The sequence below is a fragment of the Bos javanicus genome, chromosome 5 (genome assembly GCF_032452875.1).
Source record: "Bos javanicus breed banteng chromosome 5, ARS-OSU_banteng_1.0, whole genome shotgun sequence".
Classification (NCBI taxonomy): Eukaryota; Metazoa; Chordata; class Mammalia; order Artiodactyla; family Bovidae; genus Bos; species Bos javanicus.
In genome coordinates this window covers 109,607,990-109,624,723 of record NC_083872.1, presented here as the reverse complement: position 1 = coordinate 109,624,723, position 16,734 = coordinate 109,607,990, and the positions used below count along the sequence as shown (strand labels likewise).

The 16,734-nt window shown below is 59.1% G+C and overlaps 1 protein-coding gene across 13 annotated transcripts in view; it reads left to right on the top strand.

Moving 5' to 3' along the window:
* The window catches only part of MICAL3 (microtubule associated monooxygenase, calponin and LIM domain containing 3), a 156,762-nt gene extending 142,131 nt beyond the window's left edge, over positions 1-14,631 (top strand). For 9 of the 13 annotated variants that reach the window (XM_061418398.1, XM_061418399.1, XM_061418400.1 and 6 more), the window contains 4 exons: positions 9,829-9,894; positions 11,796-11,895; positions 12,038-12,111; positions 12,200-14,631. In XM_061418398.1, the coding sequence (XP_061274382.1) occupies positions 9,829-9,894; positions 11,796-11,895; positions 12,038-12,111; positions 12,200-12,384 (425 nt within the window). In that variant the 3' untranslated portion in view covers positions 12,385-14,631. Of the gene's footprint in view, positions 1-2,750; positions 2,802-9,828; positions 9,895-11,795; positions 11,896-12,037; positions 12,112-12,199 lie in introns of all 13 variants that reach the window. The other 4 variants (XM_061418404.1, XM_061418410.1, XM_061418407.1 and 1 more) reach the window with 2 other exon arrangements.
* Positions 14,632-16,734: the final 2,103 nt, after the last annotated feature.

Sequence of the window (16,734 nt, the reverse complement as noted above, 5' to 3'; positions counted from 1 at the left end):
ACGGAGACTGGTCTGGGATTTTGCTGAAATTCCTCTTTCTAGTTGTTTAGATAATTACTTCTTTGCAAACATGTACAACCAGAGTTTAATCTCTGTCAGTGGTTTTCAAGCTGTTTTATCAGCAGCAGAACCCCTTTTTACATGATAAATTATGGTTTCAAGTTTAAAGTGAAAAAGAAAAAAAGTTACTCTTAAATGTGAATGAACACAGGTGGAAAATGTAGGTTGTGGTAGAGATCCACAAGGCTAAGAACCTCAGTGTCCAGTCCAGCCCTGGTTGCAGGGTGGGCACCCTGGTGTGCAGAGGTGGTGATTATAAGTGAAGCAGGTCACGTACAGCCATGGGAATTCAGCATGTGCACAGTGAGAACGGTCTAGGGGTCTGAAGCTTAAAGTCGGAGCTGCTATCGCAGCAGAATCGCTGTGGATCCAACTGCAGTTTAGATTCCTGGTGAAGAACGGACCTCAGATATATGCTCCCAAACTCGCTGTGAGCCAAGAGCCAGCTGTACAGTGTGTGGAGTCACCCGGAGGGTCGGCCTGCGCCTGGAGGGTCACCCTGCGCCAGGAGGGTCAGCCTGCGCCTGGAGGGTCAGCCTGCGCCTGGAGTGTCACCCTGCGCCAGGAGGGTCAGCCTGCACCTGAAGGATCACCCTGCGCCAGGAGGGTCAGCCTGCGCCAGGAGGGTCAGCCTGCGCCTGGAGGGTCACCCTGTGCCTGGAGCGCCAGCCTGCGCCAGGAGGGTCAGCCTGCGCCTGGAGGGTCACTCTGCGCCAGGAGGGTCAGCCTGCGCCTGGAGGGTCACCCTGTGCCTGGAGTGTCAGCCTGCGCCTGGAGGCTCACTCTGCGCCTGGAGGATCACCCTGCGCCTGAAGGATCACCCTGTGCCTGGAGGGTCAGCCTACGCCTGGAGGGTCAGCCTGCGCCAGGAGGGTCAGCCTGCGCCTGGAGGGTCACCCTGCGCCTGGAGGATCACCCTGCGCCTGAAGGATCACCCTGTGCCTGGAGGGTCAGCCTACACCTGGAGGGTCAGCCTGCGCCAGGAGGGTCAGCCTGCGCCTGGAGGGTCACTCTGCACCAGGAGGGTCAGCCTGTGCCTGGAGGGTCACTCTGCGCCAGGAGGGTCAGCCTGCGCCTGGATGGTCACCCTGCGCCTGGAGGGTCAGTCCGTGCCTGGAGGGTCAGCTGGTAGGATGCTTTGAGAGGTGGGTTCCCTGAGTGAGACTGCTCACAGGCTAGGACTTAAGTCGATGAATGAAGTGTCCTGACAGGCTGGACGGACACTCACACCCACAGGGCAGAGGAAGCCTGGTGGTCCTGGGGCCACATAGAAACAAGCTGACCTGACAGCACAGGTCAACATGGTGATGGGCTTCCATGGGTCACAAGCTGGTGGATCACAGATTCGAACGTGGTGTGTCCTATTGAAATTTATTGCTGAATTAGAAGTTGTTGTGAGTCAGGTATTGGGAGAGCCCAGAACACCACCTGTAGAGCCCGGGCATTCCAGAGAGCAGGGTGAAAACCAGAGTTCTGATCCAGAGTCCACTAAGCAAGACTTTCCAGCACTTTTGTGCAAATGTGCATCTCCGGTTCACATACAGGCAGTGGTCCCTCTGTTGGGAAAGTCCCACAATGGACACAGGAACTCGGAGCTTTGCTTTCTTCATTTCAAGCGCCTCACTTCCTGGGTTGTGTTCCCACCTGGCGATATCACCTTCTCTTGGGCTTCGTGTCCCTTTCCCCTTGCTGCTGTGCTTGCTGGTGGCCGAGCCCTTGAGGAGGCCTTGTGGGCTGAGCAGCACTGGTCAGCTCCTTTCCTGAACCGGCCATTCGGTCTCAGTCCATGGGTTCTCTGAGGTGCCACTGGTGGCCGAGCTGCCCTCCAGAGAAGGCTCACGTGCATCTAGACGGCAGGTCTGGGGTCAGAGCCTCAGAGAAGACCGAGATTCCTGAGGTGTGTGGTCTGGAGCAGCTGGGAAGCCCTCTTTGTTTTCGGAACCTACTGGGACAGCCTCGTTCAGCGTTGTGGTGTCTGTGTCCCCCAGGGGGAGCCCTCGTGTGGAACTGGAGGCTGCTGGGTTGTGAGATGAGGAGGAAAGGGTGGTGAGCTGCAGCTGACTGCGCTTGCATTTGTCACGGTCCTGGGGTCACCCTCACCGCGCTGTGACGGACAGGAGTGCTGGTGGGCAGCTGTGGAGCAAGGTGCCACTGTTTTCTGCTCTCTGGGGACCTGGTGACCTTGAGGGCCACAGGGCCTCCTTCACTCAGACCCGTTTAGCAGATGTGGTTCTGCTCCACTTGGGGTAAGTGTGGACAGGCGAGCTGAGGGCTAACATATCCTCTTTAGGCATTCGCATCTGGCCTTCAGCCTTAGTCTGGGGCGTCTGATATGCGAAACTAGGGAAGTTCATAGCCTTTGACCTGCCCCTCACATTTTCTAAGTCTGAATTAGATGAGGTTGAATCCCAGCAGGATCTCCAGCAGAGCCAAGGCCCTGTCCCAGCTGCTGGTTGGCTACACGCTGCCCCCTTCCATCCCCCAACCCCCCACCACCACCTTGGTTTTCGGGACCACCCCTGGCACCAGGAGGCCTGTGGCTGAAGCATGTTTGTGGGGGTGCCTGGGGGAAACGCATGCTTTCTGCTGCCTCCCTGGGTGTTTCTTATGCTTCATGCCCTTGACTGCCAGGGACTGGGGGGCCAGAGGGTTACCTGATCCAATAACGCTTCCCCGATTCCTTGTTGTAGACTATTGGGGAGAGTCTTATTACACTGACCTCATCGACTTGCATCTGGGTGGTATGTATGCAGACCTGTTACAGAACTAACCCTGCTGACTCCCCCACCCCCCGCCCCCCGCTCACAAACAGCAAGAAGTCAGCCTGATAACCATAACCGGATGGTAAAGCACAGGCCCTTTTCCAGCTCAAACAGAGCAGTGTGCTGACTCGGCCTCACCCATATGTGTGTGCCGGGGGAGACCTGAGACAATCCTTGCTGCTGGGGTATTTTAATTCTCTATAAATTTAGAGGTTCACCAGCCACAGCATCAGCCTCTGATTCGATCTGCATCCCAGTTCCACTGACAGCGTTTGGTCGTTTGATGGTAGCAGCACATGTGCGTGCACATACACACTCAGGCAACATGCACATGCTCCACCACAACCTTCCCAAGCCCCCTCCCTCACACCTCCCCCAGGATGCCCATAGCCTCCGTCAGCGCATGTTCATGCTGACCTGAAAGGTCCAGGTGCCCGGGGGAGGCGTCTGAGAATGCCGCCCCCCCTACTCTGTCCTGGGACTACTGCGTCCTCTTTTCACCAAACTCAGGAGAAGTCGAGGCTGGTCCTGTGTGTGTGGTCCCTGCAGCCTCTGAGCCTCCAGACTGGGCCTGTTAGAACTGCAGAGTCTCACTCCCTCCTCCCACCCTCACCCCCGACCTTCTGAGTCAGGGACCCTGGAGGTGAGGCCTGGTCACCTGCGTTAGCAAGTGTCCCAGGCCACTTCTACAGTGGAAGCGCTGCGTCAGAGGAGTCCAGTCTGTGGGTGTCTTGCCGAACAAGGCTCACCGCTTGTTATGACCAGAGAAGCACCCAGGCAGCCCTGTCGCCTCTAGACCTGGTGGTGACTCTCTTGGACAGCCGCCCCCGCATCAGGTGCTGAGCCAGTAGCTACTCCCGGGGCTCCCAGGCCCAGCGCTTTCTTGGAGTCCTTCATCCTGGTCGGGCGGTCAGACTTCTGTCTCCCAGGCAGGCTCCGTGCCTGAAAGTGGTCTCAGAATGGAAGAGCGGGCAAGATCTTTCTCTCTCATTTTTTTTTACTGTAATTCCATTCTTCTAAGAGAGTCTCTTCCTGGCCCATTCATTTAAAAACCAAGCATGATTGTAATTGCAACTCAAGATAAAGCCCTGGTCTTAGAGAGGCTACACCAGTAAGGAGGCTTCCGGCCTCCTTGGGGTGGGTGTCCTGGCCTCCCCTCTGCTTTCTGACCCCGGGTGTCCGGGTCCACCCTCTACACGGCCCTCCAGGGCTTGAGCTTCCAGTGTCCAGGTGCTGCCACCCCATAGCCATTGGTGCTGTAAAAGGGCTCATGCTTACACCCCAACTAACAGATCCCACCCTGACTAATGTCCTGGGCTCACTTTCTGCCTCCTCCTGACACCTCTGGGAACGTCTGTGTCGATTCCAAATGAATCTCAATTGTTTTGTTTAATTCAGAGTCTCCTGGGAAGGACTGTCAAACCTATTTCTTTGACATTGCATTCAGCCTCCCCTCCCAGCTTGCGAACAGCAGCCACACGGATGACCCCGTGTGGCCAGTTCTGTTCCCTTCACTCCTGATGCTTGAGTGATAGGATGCTGGCCATTTCCATTTCTGTGTCCCTGGATTCCAGCTTCCAGCCTTCGGGATAGAATTCCAGCAAGTTCCAGGGGAGAGTGCAATATGTAGAAAGAGGAGCTCAGTGTATCTCTGAATTATAAACCCCTGCTGCCTGATATGGGTCCTCGCACATCAGCCCGCTGTGGCTCTAGGGGCTCTGCCCTCCCGTGGCGGCTGCCGCTACCCACAAGTCTGGAAGGAGAAGGTAGATGTCAGAAGCAGCTCCCGTTTCAGTTCCTGCTGATGTCTCCTCCGCAGAGCACTTGGCAATCTCGTTATTTGGTGGAATTTTACCCTCTTGAAATCTGGAGCCTGAGATGTAGAGCCTGATTACTTGTCTACTGCGTGTGCTCAGTTGTAGCCAACTCTTTGTGGCCGCATGGACTATAGCCCACCAGGTTGCATCCCCAAAGGGCCACAGGAACTCAGCACCGATTGTGCTTCCTGTGAGGTGAGAGGGAGAAGTCCAGGCTGAAGTCCCTGCCCAGCCCCTTCCTGTCTCACTGTCATGCCCCCCTGGGGTCTCAGAGTGGCTCTCAGCTGACTTTTAAGGGCTCCAGACCTGTTGAAAGTCTCCTTTTGAGCCAGAGAGTATCAAGACTCCTCTTCCCAGAGCTGCACCTTGTGATTGCAGAGGACCCATTAAAGAACAGAGACAGGGTCCTGCTGCCCAGCCACTGGTCTTGTTGCTCTAGACCAGGGAGGAGACTTGGACGTGTTCAGGAGAAGACTGCATCTCTTCTGGAGAACTTTGAATGAGAAATATTTACACCCAATTTCTGGTTTCCAGACTTCACCTCTTGATTTGTACATCTCCAGGGGAAATGGAAAGAGCATGAATGGTTTAGAAACAGCATAAGGGACTGGGGAGGGGGTCTTCATTTTTTGCCATGGCTTGTGATGGGAGGTGGGGAAGCCCCCCACCTACCCACCCCGCTCTGAGCCTTCCTGTGTGGTCCGCTCCCCTGAGTTGATGCTGGCAGATTGTTGGCTGATCTGTTCCGTCTGAGCATGAGCCTGGCTCGGTTCTGCTTTTAGGATATTTCAGTCCTCAAAATTCCCCAGCATTCCTGTGTATGCGTGTGCGTGTCCCAGCCCATGTGTGTACATGTCCCAGCCTGTGTGTGTGTACGTGTACACGTGGGTGTCTCAGTCTGTGTGCGTGTGTGCACATGTGTGTGCACGAGCATGTCCCAGCCTCTGTGTGTAAGCGTGTCCCAGCTTGTGTGTGTGTGTGTGTTAGAGCTCAGTTTTCACGTGCTTTTCCCTCTTCGTTTCCCCCCAGTCCAGAGGTTTGTCTCATACTGAACTTCCCAATAAGACATCTCCCCAGCTCTGTGCTTATAAGCACAGACAGGCCAGGCCTGTCAGGGAGAACCTTCTATCCTGTCAGAGGCAGCACACCGCCATGCAGCTTGTAAACCAGCCACAGTGTTCTAGCTACCCTGAGGGTCCCTGTAGTGAGGCGACGGGGCGGGAGGGAGGGTGCAGTGCTTCGGACAACGCCTGTATGAGAAAATGGGAGGTGTGGAAGCATAGAAAGAAGGAGCGGAGACGAGGAATTGCCACCAGACTGGCCGTGACTGCTCACTGTCCACAGCCCGAGGGGTCCTGCCGGCCCCAGGCCACGAAAGAGGCAAGGTGCTGTCAGCGACCCTGAGCAGGGAGATGAGACTGGCTTCAGGCCGCTCTGTGTCCCCAGCCCTGCCACTCACCCTCTCTGGGCCTCTCCATTCGGCGGGGAGGGGCAGCGCGGTGACCCTTCCAGGCCTGGCGCCCGCCCCGTCCTCGGGCTGCCTCCCTTTGTCGGGTTTGCTTCCCGAAGGAAGGCCCTCTGCACTGGGTGGAGGGCGAGGCAGATCCTGGCCAGGGTGTGCACAGTTGACCCCGAGCCTCGGGGCCCTCCTTGGATGGCAGACCTGCCGATATTGTCCAGGCAGCCGCTGGGGCCAGTGCTGGGGCTCAATGAGGCCGCCCATGTGCCCGTGTTTTGATCTCTGACACACTCTCACGCTCAGTGCACACAGCCCTCTGGAATCCATGGGATGTGCCTGGCTGCACGATGATAAGTTGCAGCTTTTCAAACTCTTGACTGGTGGCCTGCTTGGGTGTCGGGGTTGGGGGGTGCTGGTGACTGTCACGCCCTGCGGGCCGCGGGCCGTGGGCGCTCGAGGTGGTGACTGGGGTCTGCGAGTGATGCGCAAACAGGAGCGCGTCCCCGACGAGACTAACGTAAGCGACTTGTTTGCTGTGAGAGGGGCGACCACTCTGCCTCCCGCGGTGAACCACATCTGTGTCTCACATCTCCAGACGAGGCGAGGTTAGCTCCAAACTGCACCTCTGTGCCTCCCTTGCAGTCTCACGTCAGCTTCAGGTCTGGGGTGGAAACTCACCTTGTTTGGTTGGTTTTTCTTCTTAAAACAGTATTTATTGGTTGGTTTTCTGATTGTAAAGTATACACTGTGCAAACACCAGAGCACTCAGGAAGGTTAAGGAAGAGCGTCACAACCCACCCTTCGGGGCTCTGGCCCTTTCGTGTCTGCACTGCCTGTTGTCACCGGGGAGCCCCTCCAGGTTTCTGTCCTGAGTCCTGTTTTGTGGTCTCACGCTGGCTTCTGTACGGAAGGGCGTCTGGGACGCGCTCTGCATAAAAGGGTCCAAAGCTGTGTTCCGTGATGTCTGGAAGGGGAAGCACAGTCTCACTGCACCTGCAGGCAGACTTCCTTGTTTGGATGCGTGTGACTGTGTTGAGCCCCTGACCTTGCTGATGAGCACGGATGCTGCTCCCCTGTCTCCACAGCCTGTTTGTGTATAACGTCTGTCCCAGGGGGCAGCAGAGGTGGGGACCCTATCGCTTGAGGGTGTGTGCAGGTGTCTGAGCACCAATTTTGAGACAGAGAAGGCTGGATGTAGACGAGTATAAGCCGAGGGTGTTTGTAAGAAAGGAGCTTCTTGCTTGCCTCAGTGACCAGCTGGTCATGGCCCCATCTGTCCGGAACACTGGATTGCTGTGATTGTTGCACACGCACCACACATACAGCCTTTGCACACACCCACCACACACACACACAGCCTCTGACACACCCACCACACACACACAGCGTCTGACACACCCACCACACACATACGGCCTCTGCACATACCGTACACACACACACACACGGCCTCTGCACACACACAGAGCCTCTGTACATATCCACCACACAAACACAGCCTCTCCACACACACCCACCACACACATGGCCTCTGTGCACACACACAAACACACACACGCACAGAGCCTCTGCACCCACCCATCACACACACACAGCCTCTGACATACCCACCACACATGTGGCCTCTGCACATGCACACACAGACACATACACACACAGCCTCTGCACACATCCACCACATACACACAGCCTCTGCACACTCACCACACACACACACATGGCCTCTGCCCACACCCATCACACACACACAGCCTCTGCACACCCACCACACCCACACACGGCCTCTGTCCACACCCACCATATACACACATGGCCTCTGTCCACACCCACCACACACACACAGCTTCTGCCCACACCCACCACACACAAACAGCTCTGCACACCACCACACACACAGCTCCGCACACCCACGGCCTCTGTCCACACCCACCACACACACACAGCTCTGCAGACCCACACACACGGCCTCTGTCCACACCCACCACACACACACAGCCTCCGTACACCCACCACACACACACACGGCCTCTGTCCACATCCACCATACACACACACGGCCTCTGTCCACACCCACCACACACACACAGCCTCTGCACACCCACCACACATACACACGGCCTCTGTCCACACCCACCACACACACACAGCCTCTGCACACCCACCACACACACACAGAGCCTCTGTCCACACGCACCACACACACACACGGCCTCTGTCCACACCCACCACACACACACACGGCCTCTGTCCACACCCACCATACACACACACGGCCTCTGTCCACACCCACCACACACACACAGCCTCTGCACCCGCCCACCACACACACACACGGCCTCTGTCCACACCCACCACACACACACAGCCTCTGCACACCCACCACACACACACAGAGCCTCTGTCCACACCCACCACACACACACAGCCTCTGTCCACACCCACCACACACAGCCTCTGTCCACATCCACCATACACACACACGGCCTCTGTCCACACCCACCACACACACACACAGCCTCTGCACCCGCCCACCACACACACACAGCCTGTGACATACCCACCACACACATGGCCTCTGCACATGCGCGCACACACACACACACACACAGCCTCTGCACACATCCAGCACACACACATACGGCCTCTGCCCACACCCACCACACACACACGGCCTCTGTCCACACCCACCACACACACACACGGCCTCTGTCTGCTTTAGTTCTGAAGTCTCGCCTGATACCTGGCTTACGCACAAAAGCCTGTAGAGACCACACGGCACCTGCACGCACCCCGCTGCAAGGTGAAGGGCCTCTCGGTCAGCACGGTCTGCTTGGCCCTCGTGTTCACCTAAACAGGGCTGTCTCTAACGGCCCAGCCCCTGCTCCCCGCCCCCGGGGCCGTGGCTCCTGCGTGTGCCTGTGGTTCTGTGATGGTCCCTTGCTGAGCAGTCGCCCTCCCTTGAGAGCCCCAGGCCCCGAGTCTAGCCACGTCCCCTGCACGCTGTCTGCTCTCAGTCACCCCGTCCATGACGCCCCAGCTTTGTTTCTGTGAGTTTTGGACTTGTCCACAGTGTAGCAGTGTGCCCGCTGTGGTGTCGACCCTTGGAGGAGAAGAAGGGGCAGAAGAGGGGTGGTCAGCGCTCTCTGTGGCCGGAGGCAGGCTGGTGATTCATACAGACGGGGGCCGCCTCTGGGGAGCTCATTGGGCCGACAAGTCCTTGCTCAGGGTCAGAGCAGAGCGGGTGTCAGCCCTAGGGGCCCATCAGAGACTGGGCGCTGCCTCTGTGGGTTCAACACCAGGAGAATCCCAGCACTTAGATTTACGCACACGGTGATCTTGAGAACTCTCACTCAGGCAGGCCTGCTGGCACATTGGCTGTTTACAGGGAGGGTCCCCAAGCCTCAGAGGTGCCCTGTGGTCATTCCTAGCTTCCCACCTGCCCCCCTAGCAAGGACTTGAGGAGGACAGAGTGCCCGCCCGCCTGGGCCCAGGGCTGCTCCCGACCAGTTTCTGTGCCGGATGAAGGAAGGACTGAACTCATTTGTAGATTGTGTTTCCCTTGCTTCTGCTTTTCCATTTCTTGTATTTTTTTCTTTTCCTCCTGTTGTTCCTTTCTCACTTTTATGCTTTTTGTCCACTTCACTTTCTCCCCGTCCCTCCCCACTTCCGAATGCCTCCTCCTCTCTGTCCGTCTCGTCTCCTCCTCTTCCTTGTTTGGCCCTTTTTGAAGTTGAGCCCAGTGGCGGGACTCCACGGCGTAGACCTCTCTCCTTCTGCCCTTGCTGTGTCCAGGAAGGTAACGTAACCCCCGCCTCCTCCCTGCGGCCTCTCAGGGGTGTAGCGACACTAGTCAAGCAGGGACCCGAAGCCCAGCTCTTTCTCTTCTTCCTCTGACACCTGGTAGCCCTGTTACAAACCCCTGATATGTGGCAGTCCCTCACAAGGTACAGTATCCCTTCGACTGTCTCGGGGGGACTGGGGAGTGGGGTGAAGCCAGGGAGCAGGTCCAGCCCTCGGGCCGCTCAGGCTGCAGTGACTGCAGTTCCAGGCCACCGCTCGTGGTCGGGCCCTTCCGCCTCACATCCCGGGACGCAGGGGAGCCCCCACCCTGCGGGCAGTGATTTGTGCTGGTGGAGTCGAGGAATACTGTCCTTACAAGACTGGTCTACGCAGATGCCCCGTTCTTTCCAGACAAGCACTGAAAGCAGACTTCTTTCCCTGTGTCTTGCCGAGTGTGTGTGTTAACTCTGTCTGGTTTGCAGTCCGTTGTGGTGGTGATTGTCGTTGACCGCATGCGGGCGGGGCCGGGGAGTGTGGCTCCTGCTAACCCGCTAACCTTCCTCTTCCCTCCCTGGCGCTCGCTCCCTGCTGACCGCCACCAGCCACGTCCATCTCGGCCATCCTCTGGAGCTGGCTCGAGCAGTGAGGGAGGTGTCCTGGCGCCCCAAGACCGCCCTCCACGCCCCATGGGTGCCCCATGCAGAGCCGCTCAGGAAGGAACGGGCACAGCTGGACGGGGCTGCTTTCGAAGCCAAAGAGTCGAGTTGCTGGGAGGGCAGGGAGAGTTGACCCAGCACTCAGCTCGTGCTGCACAGCAGCCAGGGCCCAGGATAGCGCATTGCAAACGTGTCCCGCCCTTGCATGGGGTGGGAGGCCGGGTCCCTGGGTTTGATCTTCCTGGGAGAGGACTTCCGACCCATGCCCCCAAAGCTCAGAGAGACCTCTTAGCTCAGCTGTGAGCAGACTTCAGGGCCCGTGAGCACATGGTGTCCGTGGCAGAGGTACTGGCTGTGCTCACGCAGTTCCCTAGGAAGACGGCCCCCAGCTTCCCTGAGACTGCGGGCGGCTTGTAATCCGAAAACAGCCAAGAGCCACCACAGTCTGGTTTCTGCACCAGGGCAGGACTCACCACGGCCGTGGGCTTCCTGGTGTCCCCTCCGTGGTGTGGCTCCTTGGAAGGCTCTTCCTTCCCTCCCCCTGCCGCAGCTGAGCCCGAAGTGGGTCAGGCCACTGCTGGAGGAGACGGGTGTCGGCCGAGGGGGTGCAGGCAGCTGAATGTGAGCAGCTGCGGCCCCGGAAGCTGTGGCTGGGCTTGGATCAGAGCCGGGAACCTGTAGTCGCCCTGCCCTGGGAGAGACCCCCACCCCCATGCCTCCTGGGGCCGTGCTGCCATTGCAGTGGGTGTGGGGAGCACTTGTCAGGAGCCTGAGGGGCCACAAGGTTGAGAGAGGCACCTCCCTGGTCAGGATGTCAGAAATGAGGCGGCCTCGGGTCAGCGGCCACAGCGAAATGCTGGCCCCTCACTCAGTGTGCAGAAAGCAAGGCTGAGTGTGCTTCCGGTCTGCCATCTGCCTCTTCATTAGACTGGTCTCCTCAAAGCAGACCTAGGACCCAGCAAGTCCCAAATAACATGTGAAATGAATGGAAAAGAAAAAAAGAGGGCAGAGCACTGACAACCTCCCCCGGAGAAAGCAAGCGGTCCAGCAGGAGGCTCCAGGCGAGCCTCTGGGGGGTGAGGGCTGGCCGAGGGGGACAGAGGAAGGCGCAGGCTGCCCTGGGGGGAGCGTGGCGCCCTTGTGGCCCCAGGCACCCTGGGCCTGGCCTGGGCGCGGCAGGCAGCCCTCCGCATTTGTCCCCGTGTGACAGTCCTTGGCGGGAGACAGCAGCTCTGTGGCCTGACACGCCCTCTCTCGGCAGGCATGGGCAAGAAGGATGACCCCAAGCTGATGCAGGAGTGGTTCAAGCTGGTGCAGGAGAAGAACGCCATGGTGCGCTACGAGTCAGAGCTGATGATCTTGTGAGTTCCCCGGGCAGGGGTGGAGGAGGGCGTGGGCCCAGGGCCTGTTGCAGCAGGAGCACAGCCCCTCCTAGTGTGGGGGACGAGGGCTGTGCCACCCCCACCAGTCAGCTCCTTGTTTCCCTTCCCCCCCAAACCCCAGTGCTCGGGAGCTGGAGCTGGAGGACCGGCAGAGCCGGCTGCAGCAGGAGCTCCGCGAGCGGATGGCGGTGGAAGGTATGCGGCACGGGGCGGGCGTAGGGGCGGTTGGGGCAGGCCCCCTGCCTCTGCCCTGTGGAGGACTCACCTGTGTGGTTCTGCCCAGACCACCTGAAGACGGAGGAGGAGCTGGCGGAGGAGAAGAGGATCCTGAACGAGATGCTGGAGGTGGTGGAGCAGAGAGACGCCCTGGTGGCCCTGCTGGAGGAACAGCGGTTGCGGGAGAAGGAGGAGGACAAGGACCTGGAGGCCGCCATGCTGTCCAAGGGCTTCAGCCTGCACTGGTCCTGAGCCCAGCCCAGCCCTGGCCGGTCTGCGCACTGCCCAGATCCCCCTCCCAGACCCCCGGTCTGAGAGGGCCTGGGCCTCCGGGGAGTTTGCACTCAGGTCCACGTGGCTCTGAGAAGGGTTCAGGCATCCGAGCTGTGGGGAGCCCTGGGTGAAGCTGGTTGTCCAGCGGTTCAGCCTCCTTGGAGGAAGCCCTCTGCCCGCCCACTCCAGAGCGTGAGAGTGTGGGGGCGTGCCCAGGGAAGGTGCCTGGGAGGACGCAGTGACCACGCTCCCCTGGCACCACGCAGAAGTGGACGAGAAGCCCAGCCCACACCCCAGGCCTCCTGGCTGTGCCCTGCGGCTGCTGCATTTGCTTTTAATTCTCAACACTGGAAAATACTGACTTTGGGGTTGGGCGGGGCCCCAAGTTCTGGCCCCGCCAGCAGGCTGGCCTTGTCATGGACGCCTCGCGGCGGGTGGGAGGCCGTCCTCCACGCCTGGTTCCTGTGCTTGCACCAAACGAGGCTGACAGCCTGGGAGATGCAGCCTCTGGGGACCCTCTTTGTCAATTAACTTATTTTTTTATACTTGAAGCAGCTTCACTTTTGTATCTTTACTGGGACCCTGATGCCCCGGCACCCGGGTCGGGGCATGGAGCTGGGTCCCAGCTGACCGCGCTGCCCTCCATTCATCACCCCCTTCTTCCTGGGGCTGACCGGAGCCCTCCTGTCAGAGAGAACCCGTGTGGGCCCCAGTGCGCTGCTCCCATCCCCTGTGCCTGGCCCCAGGTGTCCGTGTCTGCACCGCTCACTCATCAAGGATGTACTTGAGCTGCTAGAGGCCAGGCTGCTGGCCAGGTACTGCTCAGAATCCTCCCTGTTGAAATCCCGGGTCCACAGGACCCGTGTTTCTCTCCGTTTTGGAGCCAAGGTCTCATCTCCCACATTGACTGAAGACGGTTTAGGCCACGGCACCAGCATGAGGTACCCTGCTTGGTGAGGCCTGGACCCACCAACCGGAGCTGTGGTGACAGCACGCAGACGGGACTGTGGTCGGGGAGTCACACACACACACACACACACACACACGCGCGCGCGCGGCAGCTTCTGCTCAGCCCCCCGCTCACACCTCTTTGTGGGGAGGCACGGAATGAGAAGCACCATGGAGCCAGCTCAAGCTGCGGTTCGGCCAGGGGCTGACCGTGTCCAGCTCCCAGAGCCGTCAGAATCTGCAGCAGCCGTGCCCGTCTGCAGGGGAGCTCGGCCTGTCCTGAGGCCCTCCAGCCCACCTGGTGGAGCAGGACCACACGCTGGAAAGGGAAGCTGCAAAGGCAGGATGAGGGGCATCCACACCAGCCTCGGAACGTCCTTGGGGAACCACATCGTGCCTCAACTTGAACACATTCATTCTCACTGCAAAGGAGCGGAGAACTGTCTTCTTCTTGAGTCTGTCCCAAAGCGGTCATCCGTCACCCCCTGGAATCCAGGGGGCTTGTGGCTTGGACCCTCACTTCCTGCTTGTTGAAGCAGAGCCTCTATTTCTGTTCTCCTTTCTTAACAGGGGAGCAGAGGGTGTTCTAGATTCCATCTTTAAACCCCAGCCTTCCAATAAAGCTGGGCTTGGGACAGGATTCATCGCCTGTGTGGCCTTTGCCAGCCCTTCCTACCCACCACCCGGTGCACCATGACTGCCAGGCCTGTCCCGCAAGCCTCTGCCCACCCGGGACAAGGACGGGTTTATGAAGTAGCCAGAAGGGACGCGGCACCGCCCCGCGGAAGCGCACTGTGCCTGCCAACATGGGGAAGGCCCAGAGCTGCAGAGAAGCTCGGAAACGCTCCCCAGCTCCCTTGCGCGGTGCTGCGCCTTCAGGCTCCAGTAGAGCACTTTTCCTGAACGCTCCATTTCATAACCACTAGTGTGCAGGTTGTCACAGTGCCTGCTGACAGGCTGCTGTGGTTTCCAGCTCTGGGAACGCATGGCTCCTGTCGCGTCCCCACGTGGGCAGGGCTGCAGGAAGTCTCCCTCTGCAGCGCTGGGTGTGAGTGAGCCCATGCCAAGGCCAAGGGCCCAGCCTGCTCAGATGGCATCTTCCGGCCTTTGCCCCAGGAGCCATCCTCCAGCTGCCCTGACCAGCAATGAGAGGCTATTCCCGATCTTTCCAAAGAGCAGGATTTTTTTCAGTAGGGCAGAAAGTGGAGTTTACAGAAAACAACTGACCTACAAAGGGGAATGGGCCATTTTATGCGCAATAAAAGTTTCTAAAAGAAATGCAGAGTGTATTTCTTAAGTCGCTCTCCTGAAGTTGGTAGGACCCCAGGCACCGCCCTTCAGGGATGGTGTCCACACGGCTGCAGTGTGCCTGTGGGTTTGAAGAGTGCACCCTGTGTGCTTTTTCAGCCAGCTTTATTTTTGTTCATATTATCCTGTCTTGGTCACCCACTGAAATCCCTTGAGCGGGTGTGTGGAGCGACCAGAGGGTACAAGGCTGCCCTTCAGAGCGGGGCCAGCAGAGTGTCCTCCTTGTCAGGGTGACCCTGAGGCCCACAGCCCAGTGCCAGGAGGGTCTGCAGCCCCCAGGCCTAAGTCGTTGAGATGTGTTGACCTCCCCAAGTGCATGTGGGGCACAGGGCCTGGGAGAGGCCTGACATCCTGGCTCCTGTGCACTGCTTGGTGTGCTGACTGCAGGGTTGTGGCGCCTCGTTCCTCCCCGTGAGTCCCCAGGGCACAGGCTGCCCTCCGCAGTGGCAGTGGGTGGGTCAGCACTGAACAAGGCAGCTGCTTCCCAGAGCCTCTGGCCCTGTGTGGGCGTTGGGCAGAAAAGAGTCAGCGTAGCCCGAGGTTCTGGGCAGGAGGTCTGGGTTGGGCCGGTGCCTGCAGGGGAGGGGCCATGCTGACCCCCTTTGGTTCCTCAGGGCCCTTGATTAGAGCTGGAGACGGGCAGGGTTGGCTGCGGTTCATAGGTGCCCGCATGGCAGGAGGCGGTGGTGGCTTCAGGCTGACAGCAGAGGGCAAGCCGCCTGGAGCTGCTACTGTTCCCCTGCAAGGACCCACCTCATCTGTGGCTCCGAGTCTGTCTACAGCCTGGTGCCCACGGCCCTGTCGTAGGAGCTACAGTGGGAAGTGGGAAGCACACGGGCTGTCTCTCTGACCAGAAGACTCTCCCCGTGGGATGCTCAGTGAGGAGGGAGGAAGCCTTCCATCCTGTTAGCTGGGCCAGGGCAGGACACATGGGCCTCCAGCGTGACTCCCAGATGGCCTGTGGCTGCGGGCTTGGCAGGTGGCGTTTGGTGGCAGCCCCACCTCCAGACTTCACCTGGCAGTGGAGCCCCAGATGCTGTGGGCCTGAGGAGGCACCTGTTCGCAGGAAGACACAGAGGGAGACAGTGGCCGGAGCGCACACCACCCCATCCCCACGCGGCTTCTCAGAGCCAGGTTCTGGTTCTCGGGTGGGACCGGGCTGGATGGGATCCAAGCCAAGGACCTTACCCCAACAGTGCACAGCCTGGTTCCTGGAGACTAGTCCCCAGAGGCCCTGAAGGGCTGAGGCTCCTGCATCTTGCAGATGCCTCACCTGGCATGACTTGATGTTCTTGGAAGGTCGGAGACCCAGGAGGACAGAGGAGCTGGTCCCTCCAGCCCAGGGCTACCTCACATGGTCTGTAGAGCCCGCAGAGTTGCAGTTTCTTCGTGATGATTTTAAATGTTGGCCTGAATCTCTGTTTCATCCCAGGAACTTAGTTTACTGCTCTGCACAGACAGCGTCCCAGGATGTTCCGAGGGGCCACCACCAGGAGACCGTGAGGCTGGATGATGCTGGGCCTTCCAGAGTCAGCTGGAGGGGACCCCCAGAAGGCCTCCATCCCCCTTCCTGGAAGCTCCGGAGAGAAGCCTGGGCTACCAGGTTCTCCAGTGGGGAGATGTCCGAAAGAGGCCTCCAGAAGAGCCAGGTGTCCTCACCCTCCTAGGGAGGGTCGCAGAGGTAAACAAGGATGAGGCCTGTTGGTGGTGACCATGTCCTTGGCCGGAAGGAGGGGGAGCAGGGAGGAAGTGGCAGGGCTAAAGGCAGGTGCTATTTCTCCTTCTGTGTGGAAGAGGATCTCTTTCCCACTCAATAAGCAAATGCACACCCTCGGGGCAGGACTCCCCCATTAAAGCCCCTGCGGGCCCCCGTACTAGTGGGCGTCCAGTGGGGCCAGGCTGCCATGTCTCAACAGCCCCCAGCATCCCCACCCCCAACAACCTCCACTCCCTCCTCTGCCGCAGGTCTGGAAGGAGTGGGCAGAGGAACAGGGCCTTCTGCCCCGAGCTCTTTGTCCAGGCTGAGGACAGCCGCTCCTCCAGCGTCGCCCAGGGGCCCTGGGGTGGGGTGGT